Below are 14758 nucleotides of genomic sequence, written 5' to 3' on the forward strand. Positions count from 1 at the left end.
ACACACACCACACACACGCGCGCACGCACGTACACATATTTACATATAGGATCCGTATCTAAAGCTTATTTAAAAATAGTCTTTTTATTTGCTGTAAAAAAAGTTTTTCTTAAAATTTTTTTGAAACAATGAGACATAAAAATTGATATTACAAGGAATATGAAATTTGTCTGAAATGGCTTCCGATATTTGTTTTTAAGAAATCATTGAGCAAAATAAGTAGCAAAGTAAATAAAGTTCCTATTTTTCCGATCGGCGATAGTAGCGAAGATGGGAGGCATATTATATTGTAAAAATATTAATACTTATGGAATATCTGATACTAATAAAAGTGAAATAAATTTTCATAAAAATTTTCATAGTGGTAAGCACTAATGTAGGTTGGTACTCAATAGGTTGAGTACAACTGCAGTCAAAGAAAATCCTTAAGACGTGAACTTAAGCCGATAAGCCAATCAGGATACTGCTTTAGATCTACGTACTCTAACAGAAATAGAAATAGCAATAAATTTATTCATAAGACGAGTTTCAATTGGTTGAAATTCACCTTATTGCGAGGTTATAGATAAGTTTACTATTATTTCTATTTCTGTTAAATTATATAAATCTAAAGCAATATTCTGATTGGCTCAGCGGCTTAAGTTTACGTCTTACGGTCACTGTTTCGGAATTTTGTATGCGGTAGCTCTTACAATCACATTCGATCTTTTCGCATTATTTGCACTTTTTGCACTTAGCAGTTTTGCTCTCTCTTTTTTCAATGTCTGAATATATATTTATCCCTTTTTATGTGTGAACATTTTTGGAGATTTTAAGCAACAAACCTTTATTCTTTTCATATTTGACTGATTAATTAATTTTTATAAGTACAATTACCTTGTCCACAATCTTACTTTAAGAGGTCATAAGTCATAAAGTTTTAAGAAATGATTAATCACAGTTGAATATGAGAACTATGATTGGTCAATATTTTACAGCTTACTGCTTCTTAAAGCAAAGTTGTTGTGAATGGGTGCGTTCGGGGAGATGCTATTCACGCTACGCATGCAAACTACCATCCTGTTCGAGGAGTCAATAGCGGCTCCCACAATAAAAGGAACAGAGAATAAGAATTTCAGCCTATTAGAAGCTGTATATTCCACAATACATGATTTCTGATAGGTTAAAATTTTTATTCTCTATTCTCTGTTCCCTGTTCCTTTTATTGTGCGAAGCTCCTTAGCAAACTCCATGAACGACTTTAGCGTATCGTTAGCAGTGGTACCAGAGAAATTTAATATTCGAGATTAAGTTAATGTAGGGGATTCTATTCTCTCAATCACTGACCAAACTTTTCTCTCTAATAATTTAAATTTTTAGAGTTTTGTAGAGTATAATATAAATTTTTTATTTTCTTGTAGTAAATAACAGAATGCAATCTCAATCTTTATGATTCACCACTAGACCGGAGTGCACGATATAAACTAGATAAAAATATTAATCTTATGCAAACCAACGATTAATAAAACAACTTTATTAATAAATTAATCCGCTTACATGTTTTGGTTCACTTTTGATTCATCCTCAGAGACAATATGATGTAATTACAAAAATTTTTTTTTTACAAACTAATTCATTTCAGTGAGCCATTTTCACCTATTAACGAAAACTGTAATATAAAAACGAACTCTAATAACAATCTAAAATGTATTAAAATTATTAAAAGGTAAATTTGTTAAAAAAAACAAAAATGATTTATTGTAAATAATTTAATAGATTAAACAGTGAAGATATTAGATATCATTTTATAGTATTAATAAGTTGCGTGAATTCATCAAGATACATAAGGATCCCCTTCCGCATGAAAAGAAATCTAATGTGATGTACAAGATCTATTGTAAAGATTGCGATGCGAGCTACGTGGAACAAACAGGAAGACAGCTGAAGACGAGACGAGTTGAGCACAGGAATCATATTTGGTGGAACACAATCACACATTCTGTCATAATAGACCACCGATTGGAAGAGGATCACGAATTCGATTGGGAAAATATTGCAATTTTGGATGAGGAATCTCAGTACAGAAACAGATTGATGTCAGAGATGCTACACATCAAGAGACAAGCACGTGGCCTCAATTTGTAGACAGATTTGGAGGAACTTCCCAAGGTCTACTTTCTAATTGTAAACGGATTATAAATATCAGAGCGTTGCCAGCTAATCAATGTACATTCTTTGTTACATTAAGATTAAATTATTAAAGATTCAGTTTTGATTTAATATCTGTCTGGATTATAATTAATATCAGTTTTTTCTCTTCTTTTTTCCTTTTTTTTGCAATTAATGTTTTAGGTGTATTAAAATTGTATTAAATTATTAATTTCAACATAATTGACACTGATTTGCTGAATGGTCAATGACTGATTTTTGATTAAACTGATAAAATTTAAGTTTGCGATATGTGAATTTTTTTTAGTTTTAAGCTTTATTATTTTACAATAAATCATTTTTGTTTCCAACAATTTACCTTTTAATAATTTTAATACATTTTAGATTGTTATTAGAGTTCGTTTTTATATTATAATTTTCATTAATATAATATGGAGGTGGCTCACTGAAATAAATTAATTGATAAATAAATTTTTTTGTGATTACAACATCATATTATCTCTGAGGATGGTTCAAAAGTGAGCCGAAATATGTAAACGGATTAATTATTAATAAAATTGTTTAACCGTATTGGTTTGCACAAAAATTACCGTGCTTGAACTCTTATTGCCTTGTTATATCCAACCATTTTGTTTTAAGACTGTTACAAAAATTTTGTCTGCGACAGCCTTTAGATCTGTTCTACAATAGAGTCAATAAGCGATAAGTTGTAAAAAATTAACCAATCAAAGTTAATTATTCTTCTCACACTTAATTGTGATTGACCAATTTCTTAGGACTTAAACTCTATTGTAGAACAGGCGTTAGGATTGCTGCAGACATTACATTTCTGTAATAGTAATTTTAAAACGTGAATTTCAGTCGATGAGTTAAATCAGGATACTGCTTTAGATCTACGTATTCTAACGGAAATAGAAATAGCAGTAAACTTATTCATACGGTGAGTTTTAATCAGTTGAAATTTGTCTTATTACGAGGTTATGGATAAGTTTACTGTTATTTCCATTAGATTATGTAATCTAAAGCAGTATCCTGATTGGTCAATCGGTTTAAGTTTATATACGCATACTATTTGTTATATCTAACACGTACGGAATTTTGTGTGCGGCCCTAAAGCGTTGCCTACAATGAACAGTAACAGTAGACATTGTAGCAATAGAGGTTGTAGACAAGTCGAGAGTAAGTTAATTTTTTGATCCAGAAATGGTTGATCCATTAATGTCAAATCTATGCTGATTCAACGTCACTCGATGTCAAATCGATGTTAATTCGATATTGATTCGATGTTGATTCGATTAATCATTTGTATGTTGTAAATTCAATAATCATTTGTAGCTGGGGATGTAATAGAGTTGTAGAATAAATCCGTAAGCAAAATAGATTTCAACCATTTCTCTTATGAACTTATTTTATGCTTTAGTATGTACACTCACCGACTGCAAAAAGATTGCAACAGATTTTTTTCTATGGTTTTTGGAATGCAGCCTACTCACTGGGCAATTGGTTTTTACTTATGGATCCAAAAACTAATCACTTGGTGAGGAAACTGTTCCAAAAAAAAGTGCAATCTTAGTCACATCTCTAACTAAAAGTGATTAATCAATTAATATCGAATTAATGTCGATCAACGTTGATTTAACATTGATTTGACATCGAGCGACATTGAATCAGCATTGATTTGACGTTGATCAACTATTTTTGGGCCGAAAAATCGGCTTATTCCCGATGTGTTTACAACTTCTATTGCTACTATTCATTGGCTGTGTTCTAAACTGTACTGAATCTATAGTGCGTGATGTAAACTATAGATTTTTAATACTAACAGTGAATTTTGGAACACAGCCGATGTAGACAACACTTAAAACTCTGCGTACAATAGAAGAAATAAGGAATTAAGAATAAAGAATAAACGATTTTAATTTATCAGAAATTGGATTCATCGGAATACATGGTTCCTTCTATTGTGCGCAGGGCCTTAGTAACGTCATAATCGTGTTTATTAGTGCTATCTGCATTTCCGTGAACAGCTTGATAGCGCTAATAGCGTGAATAGCGTGTTCCCTCACGGATTTCCGAACGCACTCAAAGTAAATCACAGCTATTGTAGAACATAAAGCTCTATATATCAAAGTAGTGCATTCCTTTGATCAGAGCTGAAATGTCGACAGTCTTCCTATTGGCTATTTCGACCGCCATTTGTGACTCAGTCCAATAAGCGCTTAGTATTATTGGTATACAGGATATGATTAGTAAGTAAAAAAGGATCTATGCGCTACTTTAATAGACTCATATTCAGAACGCGCTTACAACGATGTTAGCGCGCTAAAGCGTGATTTACCCGGATCTTCATACGAGCAACAGCGCTTTGATTGGAACAGAGCACTGATTAGTTAAAAATTGATTGTTGATAGCAAATTTTACTTCCATCATCCGTTTTTCACCAATCAGCGTTAAAACGCTGTTACCTATATAAGAATTTGGACTTACACTGAGCGATTTTTATTCACTAGAAATCGCATCAAGTGACATCATAATAAATCGCTGGCGATTTTCTCGATTCTGCTGCTATTCGTTTGAAGCAAGCTTTTTAATTCATCAGCGAATTCGCTAATGAAAGCTTCTTCTATACGCTTGGTTTTTATTCGCTAGCGACTAAAATTTTGAAGTCCTAGCGTCGAGTGATCAAGCGAATCGCTGGGCACAAAGCACAACAGTGGCTCGAATATATGTCATTCAATGACATGATTATTCTCTAATGCTTATGGTCTGAGTAACCGAGACGTTCCAGAAAAATTCGTCTTTTCATGCTGATTTAAAAATTTGCTCTGGAAGAGCAGCAAAAGCTAGCGACAAGCATCGAAAGCGGTATTCGCCGCGATTATGCTAATAAAAACAAACCCGCATCTAAAAAGAAGTTTTTAGATTATTTCCTCTCCGGGGAAGATTTTACTCTTGCCGTGGTTCAATGTTGACAACGCTCATTTGTCTTCGTTGATAAACAACAAGGATGAAATATTTTAATTTTAAGTTGAATCGAACCGTGACCTTTATACAATATGCTAGTATACGTTATGTGTACTATATATTTCGATATATATATATATATATATATCGAGTAAAATTTTCCTCAAAGAGAAAGTTTTGGAACGTAGCCCTAGTAGCGAATTCGTTATGACATCATTAGACGCGGTTTCTAGCGAATAAAAGTCACTCCGTGTAAATCACTTAACATACTATACTTTATGTTATGCATATTATAAAATTTCAGAGATAAAAGCGCGTTCTAAATACGGGTCATAGATTATAGAGCTTTAGCAGGAAAGCTTTCCAACAAGCAACACTATGCGAAACGATAATTATCCCATCTCTGTTTAATATTGGCGAACAACAAGAATGCAACGATTCACCATTCCACACCGTTGGGTCAATGCGATGCTGCAAACGCTTTGAAGCATTTTTTAATTGGTCAGTTTGTAAAATTCTTCTAATTGGTCCATCAAATGCTTCAAAGTATTTGTAGCGAGACTTTGACTACAGCCCGTGTCACTTGTGTCTCTTATTATAAAGCTCTTTAGAACAGGCATTATATTTTAGCACAATAGCCTAATTTCCACCGAGGATTTAATCCGGATCAGAATGTAAAAACCAATCAACGGCTTAGTTTCCATCGAGGATTTAAATCGAATCAGAATGTAAGAACCAATAAATTACAGTCGAGCATTCCTCTGTCGTTCGTCCCCATAACAGGGGAGTACTTGACTGTAGTTGGTTGGTTCTGACATTTTGATCCGGTTTAAACTCTCGATGGAAACTAGGCCAGTGAATATTGATAATAAAGAATGAAAAAACTATTTACAGCACGCTTATAGCATAATAACAAAACATATACAATTCTAATAATTGATTTAGGAAAGTAAGATCCGGCACATTGGATGTTCATCCAACAGAAAAGGCTCTGGTAGTAAATTATGATGTTGAGGCACTGATATTGGGGGAATTGGGAGATCCTATGCTTGGCGATCGTAAAGTACGTTTTTCTTATATAAATAAATAACTGACTTACAAGACGTAAGCTATTGTTGTATGTTTGTCATTGTATATAGGAATGTCAAAAGATAATCAGATTGAAGAGTTTAAACGCCGATACAAATGTTTCTCTCTTAGCCAAAGAGGTAATGGAAAAGTGCTCATTGATACACGAATCTAAACTACACGAGGTTGAGCAATTGATTTATTATCTACAAAATCGTCGAACCAATGATATTATTGCAGGTAATGTAACATGGTTTTTATGTTTGCTGTTTTTATATGTTGAGATAGAAGTTTAATAAATTTATAATTTTCTTAGGTAGTGATAGTAATTCTCAACCGCCAAGACCGGCATCGTCGAATTCATTGATCACAGAGAATAGCGAAGTTGAACGTGCAGTCATTAGTAACGTCGATAGTTATATTGAATTATTATACGAAGAGATACCAGGCAAAATTAAAGGTTCATCATTAATTTTACAATTAGCGAGGGTACCTGATAACCTTTTGGAATTGACAAAAAATGGTAATCTTTATGTTATATATTTTTTTCTATAAATAATTTTAGATAATTTTAATTTGATTCATAGTGACAAGAAAATTATGTATCATTGAAAATATTTGTGATTAATCATAATAACATGTGAAATTATCTTTTTGTTTATACAGAATCGTTATTAAGTGCATTAGCTCGAGTTCTGAGAGAAGATTGGCGGCGCAGTATAGAACTGTCCACGAACATCATTTATATCTTCTTTTGCTTCTCAACGTATAGTCAGTTTCATAACATTGTGCTCGAATACAGAGTAAGTAAACATTGATAAAACTTGAAAGGATTAGACAACTTTTGGAAATATATTCACATTTTTTTCTTTTATGTATAGATCGGTTCTCTTTGTATGGATATAATTGATTTTGAGTTATGTCGCTATGACCAGTGGAAGGAGGATATGGAGAAACGTCGGAAACAATTTGAAAACACCACAGGTCTAACGTTTTTCTCAGCAGGCAATAATGACAACTGTGATAGAAAGATTAGAATCATTGATGATATTTGGAATATGGAAGGTCCATTGGATTATGAAGTCAAAAAACGATCTATGGAAGTATCTATAACCGTCTCTGAGAGTGATATTAAGAAGCTGAAGGAGGAACTAGAAAAAAGTCGCAAGAAGTTTAAGAGTTTGACTAAGAAGCAAGAGCAACTATTGCGAGTAGCATTTTATCTACTCTTAAATATTGCTGAAAACGCTATGGAAGTTGAAAGGAAAATGCGTAAAAAAAATGTCATTGGTATGCTGATAAAAACGTTAGACAGGACGAACACAGACTTGTTGATTCTGGTTGTTACATTTTTGAAAAAGTTATCCATTTTTCGCGAAAACAAAGATCTTATGGTAATATTAAATATTTTATATAAATATCATATGTATCTTATAAAAAGTATCTTATATAAAAAAATGTATCTTAAAATAAAAATGTAAATGTACATTCACATTTACAGATAAAAGAAAATATTATAGACAAATTACCGAGACTTTTACAAAACAATAATGCTGACCTTGTGCTAAGCACTTTAAAATTGCTATTTAATCTTTCTTTTGATGCTAAATTGAGAGCAAGAATGATTAGAGTGGGTATGTTACCAAAATGGATAAAATTGCTTAGTCAAGGTAAGATTTGTGTTTACATATACTCTCGTTTTTACATATAATAATGTATAAAAAATGAAAATTCTACATAATCTTCAATATATTAATTCTACGTTGCCAATATTATATTCGTAGCTGATATAAAAAATAGGAGCATAATTGTGGGACTACTTTATCATGCCAGTATGGATGACAAAGTGAAAGCAATGTTTACAAATACAGATTGTATTTCAATGGTATATAAAAATCTACAAAATTTTGATATAAATTTAACAAGCTTGAAATTAACTGTATATTTGTACATTCTATTCAGATAACAAACATGGTAATTTCTGAAGATGAACATGTAAGATCTGAATTAATAGCACTCGGCATAAATTTAGCTATTAATAATAAGAATGCGCAACTGATGGTGGAAAACAATCATTTGCAAGATCTCATAAAAATTGCATTTAGAAATCAAGATGCCCTTGTAATGAAGATGATTAGAAATATTTCCCAACACAATTCGATAAAGGAAAATTTTGTCGTGAGTTGAAACAATGTTAGGATTAATATAACAAATATAATTATTATCGTAATTTTTGCTCATATATATTTAATAGGAATTTGTGGGTGATTTCGCAATGGCCTTGACTCAGTCTGATTCTCAAGACTTTGTACTGGAAGTTATTGGCGTGTTAGGCAATTTGGAATTATCTGATTTGGATTATTCTCAAATCATTCAACGCTGCAATCTTATACCATGGATACGTAATAATTTGGTTCCAGGTATGATCCTTTTCTCTTTTATCTTGTATTATTCTTTGTATTTAATGTTAATATATAAAATTAAAGTAATATTAAATCTCAGTCTAAATTTTGTTACATCAGTTTTTATGTCTATAGGTAAAGCTCAAGATGATATAGTTCTTGAGATTGTCATATTTCTCGGCACTGCAGCTCATGATGAAGATTGTGCTCGTTTGTTATGTAAGGCTGATATACTTCTTTCTCTTATTGAACTGCTTAAAGGTATGTATTAAAAAGCAAACATACGCAAAAAACCATACATATTTTAACCATATGTTTATGTCCTAACAAGTATTATTTTCAATATGTAATATTATTACAGCCAAGCAAGAGGATGATGAAATGGTTTTACAAATTATTTATATTTTTTATCAAATTGCAAAACATGATTCAACCCGAGATTATTTGATTCGCGAGACCGGTAATGGTAATATATAATCAATTTTCTCAATTATTAGATTTAAATAAGATAGATAAAGATAGATAAAGATGCATAAAGTAGTATGGCAAGTGTTATAAATATATTTAAACTGGAGACGCCAATAAGAGTCTAGCCAACATGAGCCACCGTTTTATATGCAAGATAGTAGTTTTAATAAAAATCTGTAAGAGAGAAGGAGACACATTTACTATTTTTTTCTCTTAATTTTTTTTCCTTATTTATTTCTTTTTCTTTCTCTCTTTCAGGAATTGTTAAAACATGGAGCAATTAAAAGTGATTTTCTTGTATCCATATCATGGACTTATGTTATACTAGACTGCTAAAGCCGTGAACACAAGCACAAGCTCTATAGAGATAACGATAGCAATAGAAATAGCAATAGAAATAGCGATAGTTAATATTGATAGAAACAGAGGAATCCAACATATGGAAATGCATGTCGATGCACATAGGAACATGGAATAAGACAACAGCGATAAATTTCCGATAGTTGGAATTCTGTATTTATCACCTTATATATAACGTACCAATTAGTATTCAGATTTTTCACTCTGTTTAAATCCATGGCATATACAAAGACGTAATAAGGAAATCGTAACATTGGATTCACTACTAGCCTTACAGTCTTTATTACAATTGGCTAATTACTGTTTATGTCTTATTGCCTAACATTTTTGTATGTGCCATCATGGGTTTTATATGTGTTATACTTTGAAGTATATGGAAATATATATTACAGTCTATGTAGATCAAATTGGTTGGCATTTTTATTTCTTTATGGCATTGTGTGGGAAGGGACAATTATATATTTCTATGTCATTTCTATTGCTATTTTTGTTGCTGTTGTCTCATAATAGGCCTGTTCTTTTTAGCTGAACCTTTACACTAATTCATCTTTCTCTTCTTTCCTCGTGGAGAGAAAAGAAAAGAAGATGAACTAGTGCAAAAATTTAACTATTGTGTCTAGGATTTAACTCTGCACAATTTCCTTACATAAAGGTATTTTGCCTGTTCGAATTAGATGTACAGAATAAGACCGTCATGTGACCGCACGTACAGAAAAGAGATGCCAACAGGTCGTGTGATAAACCTCTCTGTAATTGTTTCAAGATATTAATCATGGCCCACTTGACGCTACAAATGCTTTGAAACATTTTTTTAATTGGTCAGTTAATAAAATTTTTTCTTCAGATTGGTCAATCAAAAACTTCGAAGCATTTGTAGCGTCAAGTGGGCCATGATTAATATCTTGAAACAATTACAGAGAGGTTGATCACACGACCTGTTGGCATCTCTTTTCTGTAAACGCCGTAAAGTGGATCGCATCCATTGGATATCTCTCTGTGATTGATTCAAGATATCATATGTACATCTCTTTGTTAATTGAATCAGAGAGAAACCTGAGAGAGGATATGTGAGCCTTTTTTCTGTAACCAAAATACGCACTACTGTTTCTCTGAAGAAGTGCATGTAAACTATACAATATCCATTTTTTTGCGGTGCTTCTGATAGAAATAAATCGCTGAAATAGCTAAAATATATCAAATTAATAGAGATTTCAACGATTTCAGCGATTTATTTTCATCAGGAATACATCCATTTCTTTATAGAATAGTAATGTACGAGGCATTTTATGGTTACAGGAAAAAAGGCCCTCATGTCTCTCTCAGGTTTTTCTCTGATTGGATGTGTGGACTAGTTCCCTATTCTTAAAAAGAAACGAAAAACTAGAGATATTCTTGGTAAAAAAAAGTTATAGAGTATGATAGAAAAATCTTATTATCGTTTTGAATATGGAATCTGATTCGTAAATTCACTAATTTGAATCAGATCTTATAGAAATCTTATACAAATATTATAGAATCCGATAAAATATAATAGGATTCGTATTCGATCAATCGTGATGCTCACGAGATCGACAATAGAAAATGATATAACTTATAGAAAATGATAGAAATCTTATTATTTTTAATCATTCTCTATTCTCAATTTCTTTTTCCCAGGGATACTATGGTATCCGTAATACACTATAATATTTCCCTAGTTTTTCGTGTAGGCTTCTTTTCAAGAATAGAGGCCCTGGGGATGTGCGTTTTATTTTGAGCATGCATATATCTTTGGCTATTTTTTGACGGCAGTTAAAGAGATGGTTAGGAAATACGTTCGGAAACATCATTCTTTGGTATAACTTGAAGTTACTTTAGTTGGAAAATAAAAATGGACAAACGAAATATTATTAGGAAATATTATTAAGTGCTTGAATTCTCGCTGTTGATCGGGAGAAATCAGTATTTGTGTTTTCACAAACATGACCGAAAGTGACTAATGTATATGAAAGTACTGTCAATAAGCTTTAATAATTAGTATATAATATTTGATCGGATGCAAAGAACACAATTTTTTATCGCATTAAAAATGTCGGGTTTCGTACCAAAAAAAAGAATATTTGCGGGAAGCATTACTTTTCTGTTTTAATCTCAAGAAATCTGCTATTGTGAAAGTCATCGTTTGCTATTGGGGAGCATGCTCTGTCTGAAACAACTTGTAGAGATTGGTTTAGAAGATTTAAAAACAACGATTTTGACGTGAATGACAAAGAGCGCTCTGATCAGCCGAAAAAGTTTGAAGATGAAAGATTGGAGGCATTACTTCAAGAAGATTTATCAGACGCTCAAAGAGTTGTTGGGAACATTAAATGTAGATGAGTTAATCGTTAGCAAACATTTAAAAGCAATGGGAATGATCCAGAAGAAGAAGAATTAGGAAACTGAGTCTTACATGAATTGAGAGAAAAAGACTTGTTCCGTAGTCGCTAACTGGCGATGAAAAATGAATTCGTTACGACAATCCTAAGTGCAAGAAATCATGGGTGCTTCGTGGTCTTGATCATTAACATCAAGATGAGGCTGTACATTTGGTGTGATTTACCGTTCCGAGTTCAAGTTTTACCGGCGCCTTACATAAGGTCGGCTTGTTGATCAGGCACGAGGCTATTAATTTAATTATTTGATTGCTTTAGGATCATAGATAAGGTAATATATTTTAGCTTTCACAGGGAGGAGACTGATCAGGAGGTTAAAAGCTTGGCGCCTTGCCTCGGGGCTAAGCCCGGGATGAGCGATTCCTGTGAAGTTTTCCCGGGTAGTAGCATTCCGGTAGTTCTCGAAGTGCTGGTCGACCAATGTCGCGTGTGTAGGCGACGTAAACTGGGAATAACCTAGGCTATGAAGATCCGACCGATGATCAGTACCGCGGGGACTGAGCAAATGCTCTCGCCCAATCATGGATAGGATTCACAGAGGTAGTGATTGATAGCTAGTTGATACATGCTGGCTAGGAGCCTCTGGCCCTGACGGGTGAGCTGCGTTACATGCTCGGGAATCAGCCTAGCTGATAGAGCGTGGATAATCGCTCGCTCCAACTAGTGAGTTGCTTGTTGGGATCTACATTCCGCGAGCGCACTAGGAGTCTCGGCATAGCCGTGATGCGGACGTATTCCGATCCCACGCCCATGGGAGCCGTGTGAATTAAACTTAATTGCAGATATCGCACGTTAAATATTCTCTCTCTCTTCTGTACATTTGGTGGGATCAAGTAGGTGTAGTGTTCTATGAGTTACTGCAACGAGTTAAATCATCAATGTTAAACACTATCGACATTAATTACTCAATTTAAATCAAGCACTCAAAGAAAAATACCCGCAATAAGTCAAAAGATAAAACAAGACAAAATTATTTTTCTTTATGACAATGCTAGACCTCATGTTGCAGAACCAGTGAAAAAAAATCTTGGAGGTATTTGGAGGGATGTTTTATCCCACTCGTCCTATTCACCAGATATTGCTCCTACAGATTACATTTGTTTCGATCGATGCTGTATGATCTTTCTGAGCAGCATTTCAGTTATTTTGAAAATATCGAAAAAGACTCAAAGACTGAATAGCCTCGAAAGAAGGCTAAATTTTTCTACCGCGGGCTCCATTTGTTACCCGAAAAGTGGGAAAAGATTATAATTTTTGATGGACAATATTGTAAATAAAATATCAAGTACTTTTTTTGATGAAATAACCATAAGTTTTTATAGCAAAAACAGCAAGAATTAATTCAAGCACATAATATATACATATATAATATAAATATGTAATATATGTTAATATACAATAAATATATATTATATATTTATTGTATATTAATATTATTATAATTTATATTATTATATTATATTATTATTTGACGAAATATTATAAAGTTAACAAAAAAATTACTCAGTACTTATTACGGAATAAATAGCAGACAATAACTGGTATACACCAAATCCCCTTACTTCTGTAAATCCGGATTTACAATCAGGCTGAGTTCATTTTTTGGCGCTCACGAAGCGTTGTTTCATAATCCTTATTGATTATTAAATATTAAACAAGGATAGTTGATGTTCAGAAGCAATATAAACTAAAGCAAACGCAGTCTTAGATGTTTTAAACCTTAAGCCATAAGAAATTACCAACTACAGTCGGATGTGAGGAGAATAAGTGATAAGTCGTTCGTTCCTTATGCTTAAGGCTTAAAAATCTATTGTAGATCCAGGGTAACGGGTAGTTTGGTCGCATTGAATGTATTCGAGGAGCGCGCTACCATTTGTGTAATGCTATCTTTGTCTCATCTAATGAACGATGAAGATAGAATAATAAATAACGCTAATAATATCTCCCTAAATGTAGCCTCTGTGTAATTCTTTCTGTTTCTGAACAATCTCACACTAATGCACACCAAGTAAGCATGGATATTTTCGAACGGCATTGATGTGTGCACTGATGTATGTTTCCGAACATAGCCTTAGTAGCTCGGTTGCACTAACGTTACTTTGACTTTAAGCGAAACTTAAAATTCTTTCTGTCTTGTTTTAAAGCGAAAAAGAGACAGAGATAGAGAGTTTTAAGCCTCACTTAAAGTCAAAATAATGTTGATGTAATCGGACCTAAGCTTAGTGGAATATATAGAAGTCTACGAAGAATATATAGAGATCTAGATTCTTTCTTAAACTATCTACACAAATAAAGTGTGCAAATTTGTATTATTTACAGAAGCTCCTGGATATCTAATCGATCTAATGCATGATAAAAATCCTGCAATAAGAAAAGTCTGTGATACATGCTTAGATGTTATTGCTGTAAGTAATTAAGAACGCATGCATTTTCTTGTTTTTAAAAATTTATAAAGCATATATGTTAAATAATACAAAAATAATTTATGTTGTGTTATAAGAATTGTTAATTATTCAATTTATTCTAGATATGCGACAAGAATTGGGCAGCCCGCATAAAAGTGGAAAAGTTCCGATCGCATAATCAGCAATGGTTGGAAATGGTTGAATCGATAGGAACAGATTCGATCAATCATATGTTACCGGATGATGATGACAGTTTATCTCCATTTATTAGTGATGATCTACTAAAACATACTATATTATTTTCTTCTGGTAATATTTATTTTTTTCTTTTTTATGAAATTTATTATTTAATTTATCTTTATAATAAATTATCATGCTTATGTAGATAACATAGCATCATTTAATGTGGATGATGGATTTTCGACTATGAAACATTCATCAGAATCATCTGAAAATCCTAGTCGGCCTGTTAGTAGGTACGTATACAATGATGCATATATATATATATATATATATATATATATATATA

At 32.6% G+C, this 14758-nt stretch overlaps 1 protein-coding gene across 2 annotated transcripts in view; it reads left to right on the forward strand.

The window, feature by feature from the left end:
- LOC108687586 (kinesin-associated protein 3) overlaps positions 1-14758 on the forward strand; it is a 19063-nt gene that overhangs the window by 3967 nt on the left and 338 nt on the right. The window contains exons 3-16 of one of the 2 annotated variants that reach the window (XM_018193434.1): positions 6058-6175; positions 6252-6420; positions 6497-6703; positions 6847-6983; positions 7062-7574; positions 7682-7850; positions 7965-8065; positions 8143-8358; positions 8435-8600; positions 8718-8843; positions 8944-9048; positions 14144-14229; positions 14352-14538; positions 14615-14705. In XM_018193434.1, the coding sequence (XP_018048923.1) occupies positions 6058-6175; positions 6252-6420; positions 6497-6703; positions 6847-6983; positions 7062-7574; positions 7682-7850; positions 7965-8065; positions 8143-8358; positions 8435-8600; positions 8718-8843; positions 8944-9048; positions 14144-14229; positions 14352-14538; positions 14615-14705 (2391 nt within the window). Of the gene's footprint in view, positions 1-6057; positions 6176-6251; positions 6421-6496; positions 6704-6846; positions 6984-7061; positions 7575-7681; positions 7851-7964; positions 8066-8142; positions 8359-8434; positions 8601-8717; positions 8844-8943; positions 9049-14143; positions 14230-14351; positions 14539-14614; positions 14706-14758 lie in introns of those variants that run through there. The other variant, XM_018193435.1, reaches the window with a different exon arrangement.

The sequence above is a fragment of the Atta colombica genome, unplaced genomic scaffold (genome assembly GCF_001594045.1).
Source record: "Atta colombica isolate Treedump-2 unplaced genomic scaffold, Acol1.0 scaffold21, whole genome shotgun sequence".
NCBI classification, from domain to species: domain Eukaryota; kingdom Metazoa; phylum Arthropoda; class Insecta; order Hymenoptera; family Formicidae; genus Atta; species Atta colombica.